The sequence below is a fragment of the Staurois parvus genome, unplaced genomic scaffold, assembly GCF_062004578.1.
Source record: "Staurois parvus isolate SC_StPar_1 unplaced genomic scaffold, SC_StPar_1.0 ptg000147l, whole genome shotgun sequence".
Taxonomy (NCBI): domain Eukaryota; kingdom Metazoa; phylum Chordata; class Amphibia; order Anura; family Ranidae; genus Staurois; species Staurois parvus.
This window is the reverse complement of record NW_028317943.1, coordinates 11,818,033-11,841,975: the sequence shown is the minus strand read 5'-3', so window position 1 is coordinate 11,841,975 and position 23,943 is coordinate 11,818,033. Positions and strand designations below refer to the sequence as shown.

The 23,943-nt window shown below is 42.2% G+C and overlaps 1 protein-coding gene across 4 annotated transcripts in view; it reads right to left on the bottom strand.

The window, feature by feature from the left end:
• USP15 (ubiquitin specific peptidase 15) overlaps positions 1-23,943 on the bottom strand; it is a 129,752-nt gene that overhangs the window by 16,864 nt on the left and 88,945 nt on the right. For all 4 annotated transcript variants that reach the window (XM_089674035.1, XM_089674036.1, XM_089674037.1 and 1 more), the window contains 2 exons: positions 22,255-22,370; positions 2,387-2,536 (listed from right to left, as the gene is read on the bottom strand). In XM_089674035.1, the coding sequence (XP_089530161.1) occupies positions 2,387-2,536; positions 22,255-22,370 (266 nt within the window). The remainder of the gene's footprint in view (positions 1-2,386; positions 2,537-22,254; positions 22,371-23,943) is intronic.

Here is a 23,943-nt window from a genome sequence, read left to right as displayed (position 1 = left end):
GTATGAAAAGATTTTAGTTATGTCCTCCAGACTGTACATATTAGGAACACACAGTCTCTCCCTCAAATCTTTTTCCTCTGTATCATTCTTTAACACTGTATCTCCCCATTAGTCTCTTTCTTCCTATTTTGCATGTATAAACGCTGAACTGCAGTTTCCACAGCTTTGATCAAATTTCTTTCTTTTTTTTTTTTTTTAACATGCAACGTTTCATACATTCAGATGTAACAATTTGTATATACATAAAAAGATTCACATTTAAAGCATATATATGGTCAAAATGTAAATCATATATTCACTTTAACCCTGTTACGCTGTCGCCTCCCAGCCCTTTAAGGGGTTTCTGAAGGCGGGAGGCGGGGCAGGGTTTAGGGTCATGTGAGCACCGTGATTGGCTGTCACATGACTGGAAAGGTCCGATCGCATGGAGAGATTGGGAACCTTTCCGTGGGACACTGACACATGTGCTGGGAGCAAGCATGGCGCGCACTCTCACCACATTTGTTTACAAATGGTACGCAAATATGCGGCCGCTCGGTGTAAAGGCCCAGCCACCGAGAGGCTGCATATTTGCGTACCGTCAGCGTGCAGAGGTTAAATATATGGCAGTAAAGTACCATTGGATGTTTAGTCATTAGAAATGTAAAGTAAACAGCAGTGGAAAAGATACAAAAATCCAGGAAGTTGTAGAAATAGGTGGCTAACCGACAGGGCGCACTTACAACAGGAAAGGAGATTTTTTTAATTAAGCTTATATTGGATAGTCAAAAATAATTATCAAAATGCAGATGTTAAAAAATGAAAGTGTATGCTATGACCAAAGAACTCCTTTAAAGGTCAGGCCACCCAAATATAATATTTGAGTTTTTGGTGGACACTTAAACAGTATTATTACTTGAAAGCTGTCAGCAAGATCTTCTGAGCTTGAATTTCAAGATTCACACTTTTTGTTGGATTGCTCATTTACTGTATATTATGCACAATGCACAGGAGAAGCGATCGCACCAAATTGGCACCAACAATTAAAACTTGAATATTTGTATAAACCGAGAACAAACTGACAGGAATTGTCACCAGAGAGAAATAGTACAGTGGCAAACCAAACAATTTTACTTGTTGACATTTCAACTATATCTTTTGTATAATGACCCATTTGATTTTCTTCACAAGCTGATTTGGCTGTAAACTCTTACCTATAGTAACTAGAGTTAGGCAGCCCATAGATGATTCAGTATTTTTTCCTTTCAGTTGTGTACATGGGTGAATCCTCCCTCTGAGCTACTGTATTTTGACAGCAGGAAGATTTTCCCACCATCAGAATACAATGATCAGCGATGCAGGCTATAGCCTGTGACACTGATAAAGTGGGGAAAATATGATAGGGTGGTTATACAGAAGTCATTAGATTGACTTCAGTACAAAAACACTGCCCATACATGGATCAAAATTAGGTTGGTCCCGGCTGAACCGGCCAACTTGCGAGCTATGTATGGCTGGCTTAACCAATTTTACACCTCCCTATAGCAGATATACTGCTACAGGGCGGCAGGGGTACGCAAAATATGTATATATATGTGATTTTGCATTTCCGGATAGGGGGCGTGCCCCACCCGGGTCTCTATTTGCAGCCTCGGCTGTCAATCACCAGGTCACGGCTGGTGATTACACGCCGGTACTCGATCACCGAGCATTACCGATGGAGGGAGAGAACTGTATGTAAACAATACAGTTCTCTCCCCTGTTGGCTCCTGCACACTGCTTTGTATGGCTCTGCATAGCACAGCCATACAAAGCAGTGTGCTTTCAGTTTAAAGCACTAACACAGCACACAGTAAAACATCACACAGTTAACCCTTTGATCGCCCCTCATGTTAAACCTTTCCTGCCCCGTGCCATTAGTACAGTGTCAGTGCTTTTTATTAGCACTGATCACTGTACCGACGTCACCGGGGATGTCAGTGACACCAAGTCAGTTCCCCCAGTGTCAGAATGTCCGCGCCGTCCCACAATAAATTGCTGATCGCCGCCATTACTAGTTTAAAAAAGAAAAAAAAAATCCCAGTATATATACCGCCTTTTGTAAAACGCTATAACTTTCACATAAACCAATAAAAGGTAAGGTTTCTGGACCTTATACTAACAGGTGCCCACACAGTAGAACCCTGCATTTCACCATAAGGGACAGGATGTTTGGGCCTTAAAGGTGGTGGTAGTGGTGGGGGGACGGTGATGTGCACAGGAGGCTGTGATGTGAAAGATCTGAGTCATAGCAACAACATGACACTCGGACCTTCGTTTGAAGAAAATTTTACTGACCGGACCTGTGAATTTTAATTAAGTACTCCTGGTATAGTGATAAAAAAAAAAACATTTATTGTTTACATACCTTACAGGAAAATCAACAAGTGTATCCAACTTATCCCTCATATATCTGCTATAAGAGAAGCGTTTCAAATGCACCACTAAAACTGGAGGCAATGACCACAGATCTAATTTTTTGGTTGCTTGCTGATGTTCTTTGCAGTGCGGACAATACCTAATAAAAACAGATCAAGATAACATTGAATTCACAAACACTATGTAATGTTATCATGTTTATGTTACAAGCACAGTTTAAACAAAACACTGGAGATATTGTATTTGTGTCCAATTATAGTACCTATTGTAAAAAAAAAAAAAAGAAAAAAGAAAAGGATTTTTGACCGTAAAATAACCTAAAAACCCATAGAAACAAGAGGGATCATCAAGCTAATGAGGAGTTCACCAGCTCTTCAAATATGGTGTGGTTTTGAGTAACCAAGTATGTCTTTACATTATAAAACAGAACTTCACTCTCTCAATCAACATGGACCATTATTAATCCTTATGCTGCTAGCATTAATAATCTTTTTTTCTTACATTTCTTCAGTTACTTCCTGGTTTCCAGGCCTAGGCAAATGATGTCATACATCCCAGGAGTCTTTAGGAGGGGAAGAGGGGTTTCTCCACTAAGCACACCTTCCTGTCTTCATGCCTAAGTTAAAGGCAGATCGAGTTCAGGAAGTAAATGCTAAATTAATCCTCTGCCCTTGCTCAAGATGGCCATGGCCAGAAATGCTAGCTTTCAAAGCAATTTCTCAGCAAAATATAGCATGGAGATATGGATGGATGGGGGAGTTTGCTTTGATTAATAAGAAGAGTTAAATTGTGTTTTTTGTTTGTGGTGCTCAGATGCAGTGGAGTTCCGCTTTAAGCAAAAAATTAACCACCAAAAAGAGACCAGGGCAAAAAAATAGGGTTACTTTATAGCAGCGGTTCTCAACCTGGGGGTCGCGACCCCTTTGGGGGTCGAACGATCATTTCCCAGGGGTCGCCTAAGACCATCGGAAAACACATATTTCCGATGGTCTTAGGAACCGAGACACCGCTCCTGTCTCCGGTGATGTGTGGGCGGGATATGCTGCCCCTGTCACCGCCTCCTCGCCGCTGATTGGCCACCGGAACTGTAGCTCAGGAGAGGCACACAGGCGGCCAATCACCGGCGAGGAGGTGGAGCTTGGAGAGGAGGAGCCGAGCGGCAGCGCGCGGAGATCAAAGAAGATCGAGGGAGCTGCAGGAGCGAGTGAAGAGAGAGGCCAGAGAAGGAAGACAGCTGACAGGTAAGTGCAAATTTTGCTGCTGCAGCCAGGTATGCTGGCTGTAGATGGGAGAGGGAGAGAGCGAGCCCAGGCTGGAGCAGGAGTCAGCAAGGTAAGTATCATTGGTGTCAGTGGGAGGGATAGTGCCCCATCATTTGTGTCACTAATACCAACGATGGGGCACTATTCCTCCCCCCACTGACACCAACGATGAGACACTATTCCTCCCCTCACTGACACCAACGATGAGGCACTATTCCTCCCCCCACTGACACCAACGATGAGGCACTATTCCTCCCCTCACTGACACCAACGATGAGGCACTATTCCTCCCCTCACTGACACCAACGATGGGGCACTATTCCTCCCCCCACTGACACCAACGATGGAGCACTATTCCTCCCCTCACTGACAACAAAGATGGGGCACTATTCCTCCCCTCACTGACACCAACGATGGGGCACTATTCCTCCCCCCACTGACACCAAGGATGAGGCACTATTCCTCCCCCCACTGACACCAACGATGGGGCACTATTCCTCCCCTCACTGACACCAACAATGAGGCACTATTCCTCCCCCCACTGACACCAACGATGGGGCACTATTCCTCCCCTCACTGACACCAACGATGGGGCACTATTCCTCCCCCCACTGACACCAACGATGGGGCACTATTCCTCCCCCCACTGACACCAACGATGGGGCACTATTCCTCCCCCCACTGACACCAACGATGGGGCACTATTCCTCCCACTGACACCAACGATGGGGCACTATTCCTCCCAATGACACCCACGATGGGGCACTATTCCTCCCCCTGGCACCCACAATGGGGCACTATTCCTCCCACTGACACCCACAATGGGGCACTATTCCTCCCACTGACACCCACAATGGGGCACTATTCCTCCCACTGACACCAATGATGGGGCACTATTCCTCCCACTGATGCCAATGATTGTACACTATTCCTCCCACTGACGCCAATGATGGGGCTCTATTCCTCCCACTGAAACCAATGATGGACACTATTCCTCCCACTGATACCAATGATGGGGCACTATTCCTCCAACTGACACCAATGATGGGGCACTATTCCTTCCACTGATGCCAATGATGGGGCACTATTCCTCCCACTGACACCAATGATGGGGCACTATTCCTCCCACTGATGCCAATGATTGTACACAATTCCTCCCACTGACACCAATGATGGGGCACTATTCCTCCCACTGAAACCAATGATGGACACTATTCCTCCCACTGATACCAATGATGGGGCACTATTCCTCCAACTGACACCAATGATGGGGCACTATTCCTTCCACTGATGCCAATGATGGGGCACTATTCCTCCCACTGACGCCAATGATTGGGCACTATTCCTCCCACTGACGGCAATGATTGTACACAATTCCTCCCACTGACACCAATGATTGGGCACTATTCCTCCCACTGACGCCAATGATTGTACACAATTCCTCCCACTGACACCAATGATGGGGCACTATTCCTCCCACTGAAACCAATGATGGAGCACTATTCCTCCCACTGACACCAATGATGGGGCACTATTCCTCCCACTGACACCAATGATGGGGCACTATTCCTTCCACTGATGCCAATGATGGGGCACTATTCCTCCCACTGATGCCAATGATGGGGCACTATTCCTCCCACTGATGCCAATGATGGGACACTATTCCTCCCACTGATGCCAATGATGGGGCACTATTCCCCCCACTGATACCAATGATGGGACACTATTCCTCCCACTGATACCAATGATGGGGCACTATTCCTCCCACTGATACCAATGATGGGGCACTATTCCTTCCACTGATGCCAATGATGGGGCACTATTCCTCCCACTGATGCCAATGATGGGACACTATTCCTCCCACTGATGCCAATGATGGGACACTATTTCTCCCAGTGATGCCAATGATGGGGCACTATTCCCCCCACTGATACCAATGATGGGGCACTATTCCCCCCACTGATACCAATGATGGGGCACTATTCCTCCCACTGATACCAATGATGGGGCACTATTCCTCCCACTGATGCCAATGATGGGGCACTATTCCTCCCACTGATGCCAATGATGGGGCACTATTCCTCCCACTGATGCCAATGATGGGGCACTATTCCTCCCACTGATGCCAATGATGGGGCACTATTCCTCCCACTGATGCCAATGATGGGACACTATTCCTCCCACTGATGCCAATGATGGGACACTATTCCTCCCACTGATGCCAATGATGGGGCACTATTCCCCCCACTGATACCAATGATGGGACACTATTCCTCCCACTGATACCAATGATGGGGCACTATTCCTCCCACTGATACCAATGATGGGGCACTATTCCTCCCACTGATGCCAATGATGGGGCACTATTCCTCCCACTGATGCCAATGATGGGGCACTATTCCTCCCACTGATGCCAATGATGGGGCACTATTCCTCCCACTGATACCAATGATGGGGCACTATTCCTCCCACTGATACCAATGATGGGGCACTATTCCTCCCACTGATACTAATGATGGGGCACTTTTCCTCCCACTGACGCCAATGATGGGGCACTATTCCTCCCACTGATACCAATGATGGGGCACTATTCCTCCCACTGATGCCAATGATGGGGCACTATTCCTCCCACTGATACCAATGATGGGGCACTATTCCTCCCACTGATACCAATGATGGGGCACTATTCCTCCCACTGATACCAATGACGGGGCACTATTCCTCCCACTGATACCAATGATGGGGCATTATTCCTCCCACTGATACCAATGATGGGGCACTATTCCTTCCACTGATACCAATGATGGGGCACGATTCCTCCCACCGATACCAATGATGGGGCACTATTCCCCCCACTGATACCAATGATGGGGCACTATTCCCCCCACTGATACCAATGATGGGACACTATTCCCCCCACTGACACCAATGATGGGACACTATTCCTCCCACTGACACCAATGATGGGACACTATTCCTCCCACTGACACCAATGATGGGGCGCTATTCCTCCCACTGATACCAACAATGGGACACTATTCATCCCACTGACATCAGTGATGGGGCGCTAGTCCTCCCACTGCAAAATTACAGTTATGAAGTAGCAACGAAAATAATGTTATGGTTGGGGGTCACCACAACATGAGGAACTGTATTAAGGGGTTGCGACATTAGAAAGGTTGAGAACCACTGCTTTATAGATATTGTCCTCATGGCACATTGAATTACTAATGGTTTAGAGTCTATGAGCCCTATTTTGGCACCATTCTCCACTTCGCACCACTTGTTTCAAATATACTGTGTATATATACTGTATATATATATACACATATATATATATATATATATATATATATATACACACACATATACACACACATACATACATATACACTCACTTCCAGATTGGTTAGCCTATGTGATTTGTCACATTCTTTTACCAGGACAACATTGAGTACACACATACAGATACAACTTGTGCTTTATTTTCTTTCATTTTATTTTATACAATTAGTCTTCTATCTTCTGTCTGGGCATAGAATACTATTGTATACTGAATCTATGTTGGGTCAATGTCCTGATGGTGAATTTTTTCACCTCACCCGTTCACAATATGGATTTTACACCGTAGTCAGAAGAATAGCCATATTATGATTATTGTCAATATCATAATTTTTACCTGTATCTATTAATAATATTATTGTTTACCATCGTCATTGTCATTTTTACCACTATTAGTAGCAGCGTTTTTGAAACCATAAGTAGTACTATCAGTGCTGTTAACATCCAATGTATAAGAATCTTGGTCATCTTCTAACTTATGATAATTTTGTATGCCTTATGAATTTATTCTATATTTAATTCATCATGCATCATCATCATCATTCATCATCATGTGTGTGTTCTCTTGTTCCAAGGAGTGGAACCTGCATTTTTTTTTCGACATACTTCCCTGCTACATTTATAGACCTATCCCTGTGTTTAACTAATTCCTTGAAAGCTTCGGCACAGAAAGATGTCAATATGATAGATTTGTCAAAATTTTGATAAAACAGAAACTCACTCACAATAATAGCACTTGCATCCAGGGAGGAGGAGTCACGCCCACTGACGTCACCTGCAGCCATCTCGTTGCTATATTGTGGACGTTGATTATACATGGGCACTGATCCTTGCAAACTGGATGCAAGTGCTATGATTGTGAGTGAGTTTGTTTTATTAAAATTTTGATATATATAGCAGAGAGCACTATTTGTTCTGTTATTTGCTCCCATCTGGTCATACTACTTATCAGACGATCCGCTATCGGTGATTGTGGAAGTCTGTTACCCTTATGGGAAAGCGCTATATGACCTACCTGTTAGTTCAGGGGTCATCTTTATAAGGTGAGAGGCTTAGAGTGCTCTTCTGGGTGATGGGATCTATCATCCTTTCCACAAGAATGAGTCCACTGGATGATTCATGATCTTTTACACTTCCTACTTTGTATGGGTGGTCCATATTTATCGGATTGACATTACTGGTCATCTTCGTCTATTTAAGAACTGTATGGACTTTTATTCATATTTTTATCTGCAAATATCTATTATTTATTATTGTGCTGCACTTTTATTGTTGATTATGAAAACTGTTGTAGCATTGTCTGACAGAACTTGAGCATGATGGCCCCTGATGATCTCTTGGAAGGATAGAAGACCTAACTGGACAACTTTTGTTTCCCTCCAGTTGGAAGACTTCCTGGCTTCCTGCTTTGACAAGGATCCTTGGCAACCTGATCCCCGATATGAGCTCCCCAGCCTCAAGCGCTTGCATCAGTCATCAGTCTTTTTGTAACTGGGAAAGTCCACAGTAAGCCTTTAATGAGATTTGTCTGAATTCGCCACCACCATAACTTCTTTTTGAATCAAGAGGAGACCCTGATGGGTTTTTCCAGAGATTCCCAAAGACTTCAGTTTCTGTAAGATGTTCTGTTGGAGATCCCTCAAATGGAGACAGGCCCATTGAACTGCCAGGATAGAGGCTGTAAGGCTGACATGGCTGTCCAAACTGGAATTGCTATGTTTGTCTGCAACAGTTTTACAGCTTCCTGAATCCTCACCTCTTATCTTTTCCTCTGGATGAATTTTTCTTCCCTGCACTGAGTTGATCGTGTACCCCAGAAACCTTATCACATGGGCAGGGACCAAAATCGATTTTTCTCAGTCCAAAAGCCACCCTAAACTTTCCAGGTGATCCTCTGTTGTTTGCAGGTTGTTCCTTAGTTGTTCCCTGGAATCTGCATGTAACAGCAGATCATCCAGGTATGGAACAATCGATATTCCCTGCATCCTTAGGGGAGCCAAGGCTTCCACCAAAACTTTCATGAAGATTCTTGGAGCCAAGGACAGCCCAAAAGGAAGGGCTTTGGAGATGGGATGTTGTGTCCCCCAATTTAACAGCCAGCCTCAGAAACTTCTGCGAGATTTTTGAGATAGGAATGTGCAAATATGCATCTCTTAGGTCTATAGATGCCATGAAGCACCCCATAGTAAGAAGCCTTCTTACTGAAAATATCGTATCTATGCAAAACTTCTTGTAACAGATAGACTTGTTCAGTAACTTCAGGTTCAGAATTAACCAACATTTTCCTGATGGTTTTTTGACCAGAACATGAGAATATAGTCCCAGTCCCTCCTGTACCTTAGGAACCGGGAATAACACCTCCTGTTGTATCAGTTCCTGTAACGGAGGCATCATTGCCAGGGATTTTCCTTGAAATTTGGACAGCTGGGCGACAAAAAAAATCAGTTAGGTGGAACCCCCAAAAATTCTAGCTTGTAGCCTTTGGCTATGATGTTCTGAACAAAAAGAAAAAATTAAGTCTTCCTCGATCGATCTAATACCGTATTCAGAACTGGACTAAATAAAAGATCCCCTGAAAAAAGAATACAGTAAAGTTTCACTTTTGAAGCTGAATCCCCAGACCAGGTCTTTAACCACAAAGCAAGCCGATCTGAATTTACTAAGGCTGAAGATCTGGCTGACATTCTAAAAAATTCAGCAGAAGTATCTGCAATATACCCCAACTGCTTTAAAAAGAATTGGAAAAGTTTCCAATAGTTCCTCACACCCTTAAAGTGTTACAAAATGCACAGCAGTAAAATCAGCCTGTATATGCAGTAAAGCATACTTGTTATACTCACTGTGGAACCGAAGGGGTCAGTCCTCTGCATTGTATAAAAAGGCTTTTGATCCTTTCTTCTCTGTTCCTTCCCTTTTTCAAGCGACCACTTCTTATCTCCAGACTGAACTGGAGGCATGCACATGCTCAGTTTGGTGTGTATTGCTAGAGAGGGTTTTTTTTTTTCTTGTGAGAGTGCACGTGATCAGCACAGGGCCAATCAGCACTGCCCAGACAAAGGTCAGGGGATTTGCATCCTCCTAGAGCAGAAAGAAAACTCCTCCTACATGCTTTAGCTAGTGGTGGGCTGGATACAGATAGAAGTTACAAGACTGCTCTAACTTCTGATGAAAAAAGATATTTAGCAGTTTATATTTACTAAAATAATTGCATTTTCACGTTCTGTGTACTGTGGGAGACCAGATATGGAGGATGCAGGATTCGGGGTTTAGTAACACTTTAATATGTTCTCTCAACTGTTCCAGCCAGTGTTCAAGATTTCTGGCTACGACCGTTGAAGCCATAGCTGTCTTGAGATTAGTTAGAGTCAAGTCCTATTCCTTCTTTAAACAGGGAATCTGAGGACATGGGCATTTTAAAAGATGCCATGGATAAAAAGACAAATGCCAGATCTGTATGCCTAGAGACTTGAGAAAAAGCTGCATCTAATCTCGGCTTCTTGTTCCAGACCCTAGATTCATCCTCTTAAAAAGGGAATCTTCTTTTCAGTGATTTAGAGAAAAAAGGAGCCCTCTCTGGGTCTTTCCATTCTTTCTTAGCAGCCTCAGAAAGAACCTTGTGTACCGGAAAAACTTGCCGTTTTACTTCAGCAAGGCCTTGGCACATCTTATCATGTAATGATAACTAGACCTTATCCATTTGAATGTCCAAGGTATCATGAATCGTTTTTAACAAATCATCCACATCTTCTAGGGACAACTTGTATCTAGAAGACCTTCTATCCTCCTCTTTCTCCTCTTGATCCGAGCCCAGACAGTTAGGTATATCCTCTCTCTTTTTCTCCAAGTCGCTGACCTCCCTGTAAGCTGAGGTGGACAGCAGAGGACTGAATGGCCTAGCATACTGACTACCGGATTGCTGCTCAGGATATTTGTCCAAAAAAGAACGAAAGGATTGAGACGTTCCCGCCAGCTCTTTTAAAGAGGAGAAGCTCACTGCACTGTGAAGAAGATACCTGCTTAACCAAGTCAGCTACACAAGCTTTACACAATAGCTTGGACCAGGAATACTGCAGGGTGGCTTTACAGGAGGGACATTTCCTCTTGGGTGGAGGAGAGAGTCTGCTTTTTTTCTATGGCTTTAGCCTGTCAAGATAAGAAAAAAAAAAAGACAGGCAAAAAAGCCATAAATAACATTATAGCGAAAGAGACTGTCTCATACACCACCCATCCACTGGTCTAGTCCATATCCCAGCCATCATTCTACACTCCCTAGAGAAGTAACCTTGGGAGTGTAGTGCTGGCTCCTTCCCCTTCAAAAAACATCCACAGGGGAAAAAAAAAAGCAAGCAGGGAAAAAAAACCTCAAGGTACCTTTAAATATATATATAATATATATATATATATATATATATATATATATATATATATATATATATATATATATATATATATATATAAAAATATATAAAACAACAGGAGCCCATGCCCCTGCCTACCTGGGCCTGGCTGGTGCTCGTGGCTCCTGCTCCCACCACTACCGCTGGTTCCACCGTCTTCATGATGCAGACAGCAAAGCGGCAATCCACAGGCTGTTCCTTTTTAAATTTTCCCGGTCTCCTCGTCGCTGCAAGAACTGGAAATGTACACCAGCAGGAGCTCACCCCTTCCTCCTGCACTCCAGCTGCCAGAGGCAGAAGCCACTCTGCGTCCAACCAAAAATCCACCCCTTCTAGATGTGACGTCACCCACCACTGGGACTCGCCGAGAACAGAATTCCTGAACACGCTACATTTGTAGCGGTCCTCCACCCGCTCCCACGAATCTAGAGGCTGTAATACACAGTCGGCCGAAGCCCACACCTGGCTGGGTAGAAGGAAAGGACTCTGGAGCACCGCCCACCAGTCAGAAGAGGTGCTGGGATGGCCCAAAGGGACAAAAAACTGTGAAAAAAGGTATGCATAAATCCTTCCACCATGGCAGAGGAAACCCTACAACTGAAGCCATAGCAGAAGTGTCCTACTTTTAAAGATGAAGACCACAATGTTTGCTGGGAAAAGGGTTGGAGCTACGCTGTCTCTCCAGGTGCTGTCCTGAAGGACGATTTGGGAAAGATTAGTTTCCTGTGCAGTTTCATGACACGTTATGCATTGATTATCCAAGATCATGCGTGCCAAGCGTTGAATGTTCACAGGAATGACTGCTGTGGACTGGGAACCACCACAGCTGGAGTCGTCACTGACAGACGTATGGCCATCTTTGAAATGTTTGTCCCATTCAAATGTTTTACTGCGGCTGAGTGTCTCATCACCTTACTGTTTTTGAAGTCTTCTGTAGATATCAATGGGTTTTACGCCTTTGTTCACAAGAAACATAACACTGTTGTCTGCCATCTTGATTGTCTCTTGACTGGGCCGCGACATGTGAGACGCCTTTCAGTAATGGGACACACTTGCCAAATACCACTGCGTGCAGTACCGCCATGCTAGCATTCTTTTTTTTATATCTGTAAAATTTAAAAGTCCCAGTTTGACTTGAACGCCCCTCGTGTATGTATATATATTAGGGATGCACCAAAATTTCGGCAGTCAAATTGTTTCAGCAGAAAATACCCCTATCAGCCTTTGGCCAATATGAAAATAGGCACTGATACAGGTGCCAAAAATAGCCCCTCCCTCGCCCGGTGGTTCTCAGCTTTAATCAACAACCCATCCAACAATCCCGAAGCTGTGCATAGAGATCAGTGCAGGAAAGATGGCCTCCACTTATCTCTATGCCCTTGAAGGACCGAAGCAACATCATTACATCACTTCTGGTTCCGGCGCCATGTTAACAAGCACTAGACCAATGTGTTTTTTTTTTATCTAATGCTTTACATTGTAGAGGAGAGATGTGGGATCTTAGACCCTCTTTATGGAGAGATCTGGGGTCACTGTTACTGCTTATTTCTATCACAAGGGATATTTGCATTCCCTATGATAGGAAAAAAAGTGATAAAAAAAAGGAAAAAAAAATTGCAATCTGGCTATTTGGCAATCTGATGGACATGTCTGGGTTTGGTAATTGCCAGGAGAACGGTATTTACCTGACTGCATTGTGGCAAGAGTAAAATTTGGTGAAAGGGGGATTGTGGTGTGGGGTTTTTCAAGGGTTGGGCTTGGCCCTTAGTTTGAGTGAATAGAACTCTTAAGGCATTAGAATACCAAGACATTTTGGACAATTTCATGCCCCCAACTTTGTGGGAACAGTTTGAGAATGGCCCCTTCCTGTTTCAACATGACTGCGCACCAGTGTACAAAGCAAGGTCCATAAAGACATGGATGAGTGAGTTTGGGGTGAAGGAACTTGATTGGCCTGCACAGAGTGCTGATCCCAACCCAATAGAACACCTTTTGGATGAATAAGAGAGGAGACTGCAAGCCAAGCCTTCTCATCCGACATCAGTGCCTGACCTCACAAATGCACTTCTGGAAGAATGGTCAAACATTTCCATAGACACACCTAAACCTTGTGGACAGCCTACCCAGAAGAGTTTAAGCCGTTATAGCTGCAAAGGGTGGGCCAACTCAATATTGAACCCTATGGACTAAGACTGGGATGCCATTAAATTTCATGTGTGTGTAAAGGCTGGTGTCCCAATAATTTAGGCAATTTAGTGTGTGTATACACACACACAGTTAGGTCCATATATATTTGGACACAGACACAATTTTCATACTTTTGGCTCTGTACGCCACCAGAATAAATTAAAACTAAACAATCCAAATTAATCTGAAGTGCAGACTTCCAGCTTTAATTCAAGGGGTTGAACATGTAAATATCAAGTACAAATTTTTATGAACTGCAACCATTTTTATACACAGTCCCTCCATTTTCAGGGGCTCAAATGCAATTGGACAAATGAATATAATCATAAATAAAATGTTAATTTTTAATATATTGTTGAGAATCCTTTACTGGCAATGAATGCCTGAAGTCTGGAACCCATGGACATTACCAAAGACTGGGTTTCCTCCTTTCTGATACTTTGCCAGGCTCTAACTGCAGCTGTCTTCAGTTGTTCTTTGTGGGTCTTTCTGCCTTTAGTTTTGCCCTCAGCAAATGAAATGCATGCTCAATGGCAATCAGGTGATTTTTTTTGGCCATTGTAGAATATTCCACTTCTTTTCTTTCAAAAGCTCCTGGGTTGCTTTTGCAGTGTGTTTTGGATCACTGTCCATCTGTACTGTGAACCGCCGTCAAATCAACTTTGACACATTTGGCTGAATCTGGGCTGACAGTATATCTCTAAACACTTCAGAATTCATCCAGCTGTTTGTCTTTTGGCACATCATCAATAAACAACAATGACTGAGTGCCACTGGAAGCCATGCATGCCCTTGCCATCACACTGCCTCCACCATGTTTTACAGATGACGTTGTGTGCTTTGGATCATGAGCTGTTCCAAGCCTTCTCCACACATTTTTCTTCCCATCATTCTGGTACAGATTAATCTTTGTTTCATCCGTCCAAAGAATGCTTTTCCAGAACTGGTCAGGATTTTTTAGATGTTTTTTGGCAAAGTGTAATCTGGTTTTTCTTTTCTTCAGGCTTATGAATGCTTTGCACCTTGTGGTGAACCCTCTGTATTTGCTCTTGTGAAGTTTTCTCTTGATTGTAGACTTGAACAATAATACGTCCACCTCCTGGAGAGTGTCCTTGACTTGTCTGGATGTTGTGAATGGGTTTTTCTTTACCATAAACAAGGATCCTGGGATCATCCACCACTGTTGTCTTCCATGGATGTCCATGCCATTTTATGTTGCTGAGCTCACCAGTTCTTCTTTCCTCAGAATGTACCAAACTATTGATTTGGCCACTTCTAATGTTGCTGCTATCTCTCTGATGGATTTGCTTAGTTTTTTGAAGCCTTACAATGGCCTGTTTCACTTGCATGGACAGCTCCTTTGAACGCATGATGTAGGTTCACAGCCATAGATTCCAAATGCAAATACCACACTTAGAATCAACTCCAGACCTTTTACCTGCTTAACTGGTGAAGAAATAACGAAGGAGTAGCCAGGTGCTGGCCATGAAACAACTTTTGATTCAATTGCCCAATTACTTTTGGTGCCTTGAAAAAGGGGGGATGGCTACTCTTAAGAGCTGTAATTCCTAAATTTGTCCTTCAATTTGGATGTACATACCCCCAAATTAAATCTGAGAGTGTGCACTTTGTCCATATCTATTATATAACTATAGCTTGAATATGTTTTGGTAAATACCTAAAAAAAAACTAAAACTGAGCCTGTGTCCAAATATATATGGACCTGTGTGTGTGTATATATATATATATATATATATATATATATATATATATATATACACATACATACACATATATATACATACACACTGTATATGTATTTTTAAATATTTTATTATTTACATACAGCGCTCCCTAACACCCTGATAGTATACTTTACTCAATATACCAAGCTTATATAGCATGAAGAAAATGCTAAAGTGCAAAAAAAGTGCTAAATCAAAACAACACTGATATATATCTATATCTATCTATGTATATATAAAAATATATATATATATAAAAATCTCTCTCTCTCTCTATATATATCTATATCTATCTATATATCTACCTATCTATCTATCTATCTCTATCTCTATATCTATATCTATCTATCTATCTATATCTATCTATCTGTCTATATATATATATCTATATCTATATCTATCTATCTATCTATATCTCTATATCTCTTTCTTTTGCACAAATTGCCACATCAATGTTATAAGTTTTATAATTTGTTATATTAATTAGAATATGTGGACTTTTTATATATATAAAACTTTTTTAGTGGTTGTTTGATTTAGCACCTTTTTTGCTTTATTTATTTAGTTATATTGGTTTGGGTTTCCAGAGAGAACACAGCTGCTTCCCCCCTTTTTTTCATTTCTTTTGGGGTTAGCACCCTATATATGGCAAGCGGCGCCATCTATAAGAAGTAATATTTGATTGTAGTAAGTTTTAGCTTTTGTTTTTGACCTCTCTTTCTGCCATATACTTCTATTATGTTGCTACTTGTTAGCAGCAATCCTGCCCACTCATATCAGGTGAGTAGGATCGCTAATCAACTAACAGTTGTGTAGTCTCTGATGTTAGTTTAAACCAGACCACGGATAGGTTTTCAGTTAGGCTGAGGCACGGGGATCCCCCCAGAAATGCGTTCTATTATGGGCACATGCCATTAGAAGAGGACATCCCAGAAGGCAGGCTTCTGTGACGGAACTACCAGGGTTGCAAAGGTCGCAGCTCTGGTGTTCCGTCATCGTGGGGGGTGGGTGCCTGGGGGCTCCTCCAGCATAAGCTAGCTTAGGCTTTCTGTGTTGGATTGTAGAGAGCACAGTGCCAGAACAAGTTTCGGCATTGAGCTTCGGTGACTTGCTCAACAGTACTCACTAGCGTGGGCACCCAGGACACCTGCCCTGCATCTCTTGAGGGGTTTCACACATGGCGATCGCCCCCTCTGTGGCAGGCAGAATCTCACACTGCTGACTGCCTGCAGCCCTGTACACCTTACAGAAGAATTCACTGAAGCCACCTCCTCCTCAGCTCTGATGTTCTCAAGAACAGAGGAGGAGGAGCCCGGAGAAGGAACATTGAACTGCAAGAGCTGTGCTGATCTGAGGTTTGTGTTTATGGATGTATAAAGAAGAGAGGGGTCCCTCACTGCCAAGAAGACCTATTTTATCACTCATTAACAACTTATCATCCCATCCCCGAGAACTCTTCTCTACCTTTAACTCTACTTTGTCCTCCCCTGCCTCTACCCACTAACTCAATCACTTCCCAGGAGATTACCAAACACTACAAACATAAGGTTGATACAATTTGTGAGGAGATCTCCGCTGTACAGATATCTTCTACACTTAACACTCCATGTCCACAGCTACAATCATTACTTCCCTCATTCAACTGCACTACTATAGATGAGGCTGCTAAACATTTTTCTAACATCCACCTAACCACCTGCCCCCTGGACTCTATTGCCTCACACATGCTACGTTTGCCCTCTGGCTCTATACTACACTCTCTAACTCACATATTCAATCTCTCCCTTTCTTCTGGCATCTTTCCCAACTTTCCATAACATGCGCTAGTCACCCCCATACCTCAATAGACCCCACCAATCTTAACAACCTACAACCTTTTTCATCCAAACTCCTTGAACGTCTGGTCTACATCTGACTGAGCGACCACCTCACCAAGAATAACCTTCTTGATCTCCTTCAGTCTGGTTTTCACCCTCAACACTCCACAGAAACAGCTCTTCTAAAAACTCACAATCAATCTGTTAATGGCTTAATCCAATGGACACTATTCTGTACTCCTACTCCTGGACACCTCTGCTGCCTTTGACACAGCTGACCACCCCCTCCTCCACAAAAAACTCCACATCCTTGGTCTCCTTGATTGTACTCTTTGATGGTTCTCACCTTACTTATCCAACCGCAGCTTTTGCGTTACTTACAATTCTACTTCCTCCTCTCCTCTTCCTTTCTCTGTCGGGGTCCCTCAAGGTTCTGTTCTTGGACCTTTCCTATTCTTGACCTACACTGAATCCCTGGGTGAGCTCCCACAACTTCCAATACCATCTCTACGCTGATGACTCCCAAATTTATCTCTCTACCCCTTTCACTCCTTCAGTCTCCTCCCGTATCACTAATTTACTAACAGACTTATTAGCCTGGATGTCACACAACTTCCTCAAACTGAATCTATCCTAAACTGAGCTCATAATTTTTCCTCCCTCACGTGGCTCTTCCCCTGATTTTTCTGTCAAGATCAATGACACAACTATCTGCCCATCCCTGCATGCCAAGGTTCTAGGAGTAATCCTGGACTTTGATGTATCCTTTGGCCCCATGTCCAATCACTGTCCAAATCTTGCCGCCTGAGCCTCCGCAACATCTCTAAAACATGCCCCTTCCTAACAAATGACACCAACAAAGCTCCCTGCTCTCGCCTCGACTACTGCAACTCTCTCCTCCTGGGATTACCTTTACATAGGCTAGCCCCCCTTCAGTCCATCATAAATGCTGCTGCCAGGCTCATCCAGCTTACCAACCGTTCAGTGTCTGCCACTCCTCTCTGCCAATCCCTCCACTGGCTTCCGCTCACCCAACGATTTAAATTCAAAATACTAACAACTACTTAGAAAGCCATCCACAACTCAGCCCTCAGCTACATCACTAACCTAATCTTTAAATACTGACCCAATCGTAGTCTTCGTTCCTCCCAAGACCTCCTACTCTCTAGCTAAATCCTGTATAATAATAATATTACTGCAAGTTACCTTTGCCGCTGTCACTTATCCTAGCTGTACACAAACAAATTTTTCCTTCAAAAATTTTCATTGTAAGAATGTTTGTTCAATTTTCTAATCATTAGTGGGTTCAAATTGACGTTTGTTTTTTAAAACAATGATGGGAAAATTTGAAAGAGCAGAACAGAAAACTTTTCTTGATTGAATTCATTTTTGAAGAGTGTATGTGATTTTCGTTCAGAAATTACGTTCATTTTAAAATTGAATTTAAAAAAACACATGAAATGCCATTCATCCATTCAATGAACGTACAAAGAATTTTCATACGAATATTCTCATCCAAAAATTTATACATGTATGGCCAGCATAAGACAATTAGTAGCAGCATGCTGTCATTATAGGGTAAAAAAAAAAAAAAAAAAGAAAGGCCTTTATAGTACAAAAACAGCAGATATTCACTACAATAAGGGGTTAATTTATACAGGGAAAGTAATAACACAGTGAAAGTAATTTATATATATATATATATATATATATATATATATATATATATACATACATACAATACAGAAGTATTTGAGCACCCTGCGATTTTGCAAGTTCTCCCACTTAGAAATCATGGAGGGGTCTGAAATTCACATTGTAGGTGCATTCCCACTCTGAGAGACAGAATTTAAAAAAAAATTCAGGAAATCACATTGTATGATTTTTAAAGAATTTATTTGTCTTGCACTGCTGAACATAAGTATTTGAACACCCGAGAAAATCAGTGTTAATATTGGGTACAGAAGCCTTTGTTTGCAATTACAGAAGTCAAATGTTTCCTGTAGTTCTTGACCAGGTTTGCACACACTGCAACAGGGATTTTGGCCCACTCCTCCACACAGATCTCCTCCAGATCTGTCAGATTTTGGGGCTGTCACTGAGCAACACGGAGTTTCAGCTCCCTCCAAAGATGTTCTATTGGATTTAGGTCTGGAGACTGGCTAGGCCACTCCAGAACCTTGATATGCTCCTTACGGAGCCACTCCTTGTTTATTCTGGCAGTGTGCTTCGGGTCGTTGTCATGTTGGAAGACCTAGCCACAACCCATCTTCAATGCTCTGACTGAGGGAAGGAGGTTGTTGCTCAAAATCTCACAATAAATGGCCCCATTCATCCTCTCCTTAATACAGTGCAGTCGTCCTGTCCCCTTTGCAGAAAAGCACCCCCAAAGCATGATGTTACCACCCCCATGCTTCACAGTAGGGATGGTGTTCTTGGGATGCAACTCATCCTTTTTCCAACAAACACGACGAGTGAAGTTTAGACCAAAAAGTTCTACTTTGGTCTCGTCTGACCACATGACTTTCTCCCATGCCTCCTCTGAATAATCCAGATGGTCATTGGCAAACTTCAGACGGGCCTGGACATGTGATGACTTGAGCAGTGCATGATTTGAAACCATGACGGCGTAGTGACCTTTAAAACTGTGGCCCCAGCTCTCTTCATGTCATTGGCCAGCTCCTCCCTTGTAGTTCTGGGCTGATTCCTCACCTTTCTTCTCATCAGTGATACCCCACAAGGTGAGATCTTGCATGGAGCCCCAGTCCGAGGGAGACTGACAGTCCTCTTTAGCCTCTTCCATTTTCTAACAATTGCTCCAACAGTTGATCTATTTTCATCAAGCTACTTGGCAATTGCCCCGTAGCCCTTTCCAGCCTTGTGGAGGGCCACAATTTTGTCTCTGGTGTCTTTTGTTCTTGCCCATGGTAGTAGTTGGCGTCTGACTGACTGTGGGGTGGACAGGTGTCTTTAAAGAGCTCAGACAAGTGCTACTAAGTTAGATTAATGAGTGGAGTAGAGGTGGACTTTTTAAAGGCACAGTAACAGGTCTTTGAGAGCCAGAATTCTTGCTGTTTCTTAGGTGTTCAAATACTTATGTTCAGCATTGCAAGACAAATAAATTCTTTAAAAATCATACAATGTGATTTCCTGAATTTTCTTTTTTAATTCTGTCTCTCAGAGTGGGAATGCACCTACAATGTGAATTTAAGACCCCTCCATGATTTCTAAGTGGGAGAACTTGCAAAATGGCAGGGTGTTCAAATACTTCTGTTCCTCACTGTATATGCTGAGACTTTTTTGCATTGGCAAAACATTTTCAATATAATGCACAATACTGGTAAACTTTTACTTTAAATGTAATTGCAATGCCTTATATTACCTCCAGTCTATCAGATGCTGATCTTACCTGCAGACAGCCCTTAAAGTGATTGTAAACATTGTTTTTTTAAACAACACACGTCATACTTACCTGCTCTGTAATGGTTTTGCACAGAGCAGCCCTGATTCTCCGCTTCTGGGGTCCCCAACAGATGTCTCAGACTCCTGCCTTCAGAGTGCCCCTATAGCAAGCTGCAAAGTATAGTATAGAGTGCCCCTATAGCAAGGCAAAAAAAACACTCTGCCTTTAAAATCACTTTCTACTCCTGCCCAGGACTACATGTCCCAGGAGGGACAGCTCTTCACACATTCACAAGCTCTTGGGCACTTGCAGACATGTATGAACAGTGTACTAAACTGTATGTGTGCTGCACTATGTATATTTACATGTATGAATGCTGTACTGAGCTGTATGTGTGCTGCACTGTATTTTCTGATATGTAAACAAATAAAGCATTCTGTATGCAGGCCAACTAATCGTCTGACCAACTAATCGATTATGAAAATAGTTGACAGCTATTTTCAGAATCGATTATGTTGATTTGTTGTTTCAGCCCTAAATTTTAGTGAACATAAATACAATATCCATTTTTTTCAGCAAAATATAGAAGATTATATTATGCGGAGTAAATAGATATTAAACATGTCACGCTTTAAAATTGCACAAGCTTGTGGAGTGGCAACTACAATACATTAAATTATCTATATGCAACACTTTAAAACTCTTTACAGGTTACCACATTAGAGTTGCTCAGAAGGTCTAGAGTTAAAATGATTGCTTTCCCTCCGATACTTCACGTGTGCAATCACAATTACATATGAACGCAGTGCTTGAGAGGGATGTGCTCTGATAAGGAGGGGAGGTGGCTGTAGTGAGATTCACTGCGATGGGGCAGTGAGATGTTTGCGGTGGAACGTGCTGCCAAGGGGGCGAAGTGGCTGCAGAGGGATTGCTGCGTTAGTGAGATGAGGTCGGTGTGGAGGGATATACTGTGATAAGGAGCTAAAGTTGGTGCAAAGGGATGCACAGTGATGGGGATGGAAAGTGAGGTGTGCTTCTTTCACTTCCCTGCATCCTAGCAGATCTAATGCCTGCTAGAATCACCTTACCCGACTGTAATACAGTTATACACAGTCAGGAAAGAAATAGTGCATGCATGGGTTTTTTAATGTATTTTTTCTTATGCAGGAAGTCAAGAACATATATAAAGTGAACCTAGTAGATTAGATCAGGCATCACCTAGGGTCAAAAACTACTACTTGGAATAAGATTCTGAGATGACAAAATTCTGGTGCCTGTGCAGTTCTTAGCTGTTTTACAGATGTCTTACACAGATCAGCTTCCAGCCGCAGTCTCTCTACAAATCGGCAACATACAGTCTGATCAATAGAGGAGAGAAGCCTGAAGCAGTGCTTCCAGCTTACAGAACACCTCTAATAATAAAAGCTACTTTTTTTTGTTTTAATAAACTGCTGCTGTACATTGTGATACAAAATGGACATGTACAGTTGCTGACATGCTCACTTTTAAAGAAATGTTTTACTTCACATAATGCACCAATTTGTTTTAATTTATAACACATCAAACATACAATTAAACTGGAAATGCCTTTTAACATTTATGCTTTTAGAAATCCATATCAGACACCACAGACTTTCAGTTTGCTTAACATCATTCTGACAATTTTCAAAATTATGATGTTTATAGAAAAATTCTAAAACATACCATGGATCTTCTGCACCTAGTTTTTCCTTAGTTGTAAAAAGCTCAATGCAGTCTTTTAATTTCATGAAGGACTTTTTTTGAGGGGTGAAATCCACACTTTCGTGTTTTTCAAAGTCCTAAAAAATGTAAAGAAATGCTTAGCAAAGTTGGACATAATACTAAATATACAACTCCAATTCCAAAAAAGTTGGGACTCTGTGTAAAATCTACATAAAAACAGAATGCAAAGATTTGCAAGTCTCACAAACCAATATTTTATTCACAATAGAAAAAAAGAAAACATATGTTTAAACTCAGAAACTTTACCATTTTAGGAAAAAAATAAGGTAAATTTGAAATTGATGGCAGAAACACATCTCAATAAAGTTGGGAGGGCAAAAACAAAAAAGTGGTCAAAGTAAGTGGAACTAACAAGGAGGAGCTGGAAGAACAGTTTGCAACTAATTAGGTTGATTGACAACAGGTCAGTAACATGACTTGACATAAAAAGTGCATCTTAGAGAGTCAGAGTTTCTCAGAAGTAAAGATGGGCTGAGATTCACCAATCTGTGAAAAGCTGATTCTAAAAATTGTGGAACAATTTCAGAATAATGTTCTTCAATGTAAAATTGCAAAGACTTTAAATATATCATCATCTACAGTGCCATCCAAAAAAAACAAGCTAAAGCTCCATAATGCAAAGAAGAAGCTATAACTGAACATAATCCAGAAATGCCCATCTTCTCTGGGCTAAAGCATTTAAAATGAGCTGTTGCAAAGTGGAAAACTGTTCTGTGGTGAGACAAATAAATTTTTGGCACCATGGGCATCGCATCCTCCAGACTAAACAGGACAGGGACCTTCCGGCTTATCAGCGCTCATTTCAAAGTCCTGCATCTCTAATGGTATGGGGGTGCATTAGTGCATGTGGAACGGGCAGCTTGCACATCTGGAAAGGCACCATCAATGCTGAAAGATATATCCAGGATTTAAAGCAGCATATGCTCCCATCCAGACGCCTTTTTCAGGGAAGGCTTTGCTTGTTTCAAAGGGCACAATGCTAAACCACAAACTACATCTATGACAACAGCATAGCTTCATAATAGAAGAGTCTGTGTGTTTACTGGCCTGCCTGCAGTCCAGACCTTTCATTAACTGAAAATATTTGGCACACCTTGAAACAAAAAATACAACAAAGATGACCAGGTCTGTTCAGCATTTAGAATCCTGTATCAGGCAGGAATGGGACAACATTTCTCTCTCAACGCTCCAGCAACTGATATCCTTGGTTCACAGACATTCACAGAGTGTTGTTAAAAGAAGAGGTACTACACAATGGTAAACATGGCCTTGTCCTAACTTTTTTGATAAGTGTTGCTGCCATCAATTTCAAAATTATTATTTTTTTTCCTTAAAATGGTACTATTTAATTTAAACATTTGATTTGTTTTCTATTGTGACTATAATATGGGTTTTTGAGATTTGCAAATCATTGCATTCTGTTTTTATGTAGATTCTACACAACATCCCAACTTTTTTTTGGAATTGGGGTTGTACAGTAATACCTCTGTTTACGAATTTAATTCGTACTGCAGGACTTTCTGTATAGTGAAAAATTTGTAAACCGAAACACCTTTTCCCATAGGAATGCATTGAAAACCCATTAATCTGTTCCGGAGGTAAAAAAAAAGTAAACGCTACTAAAATACT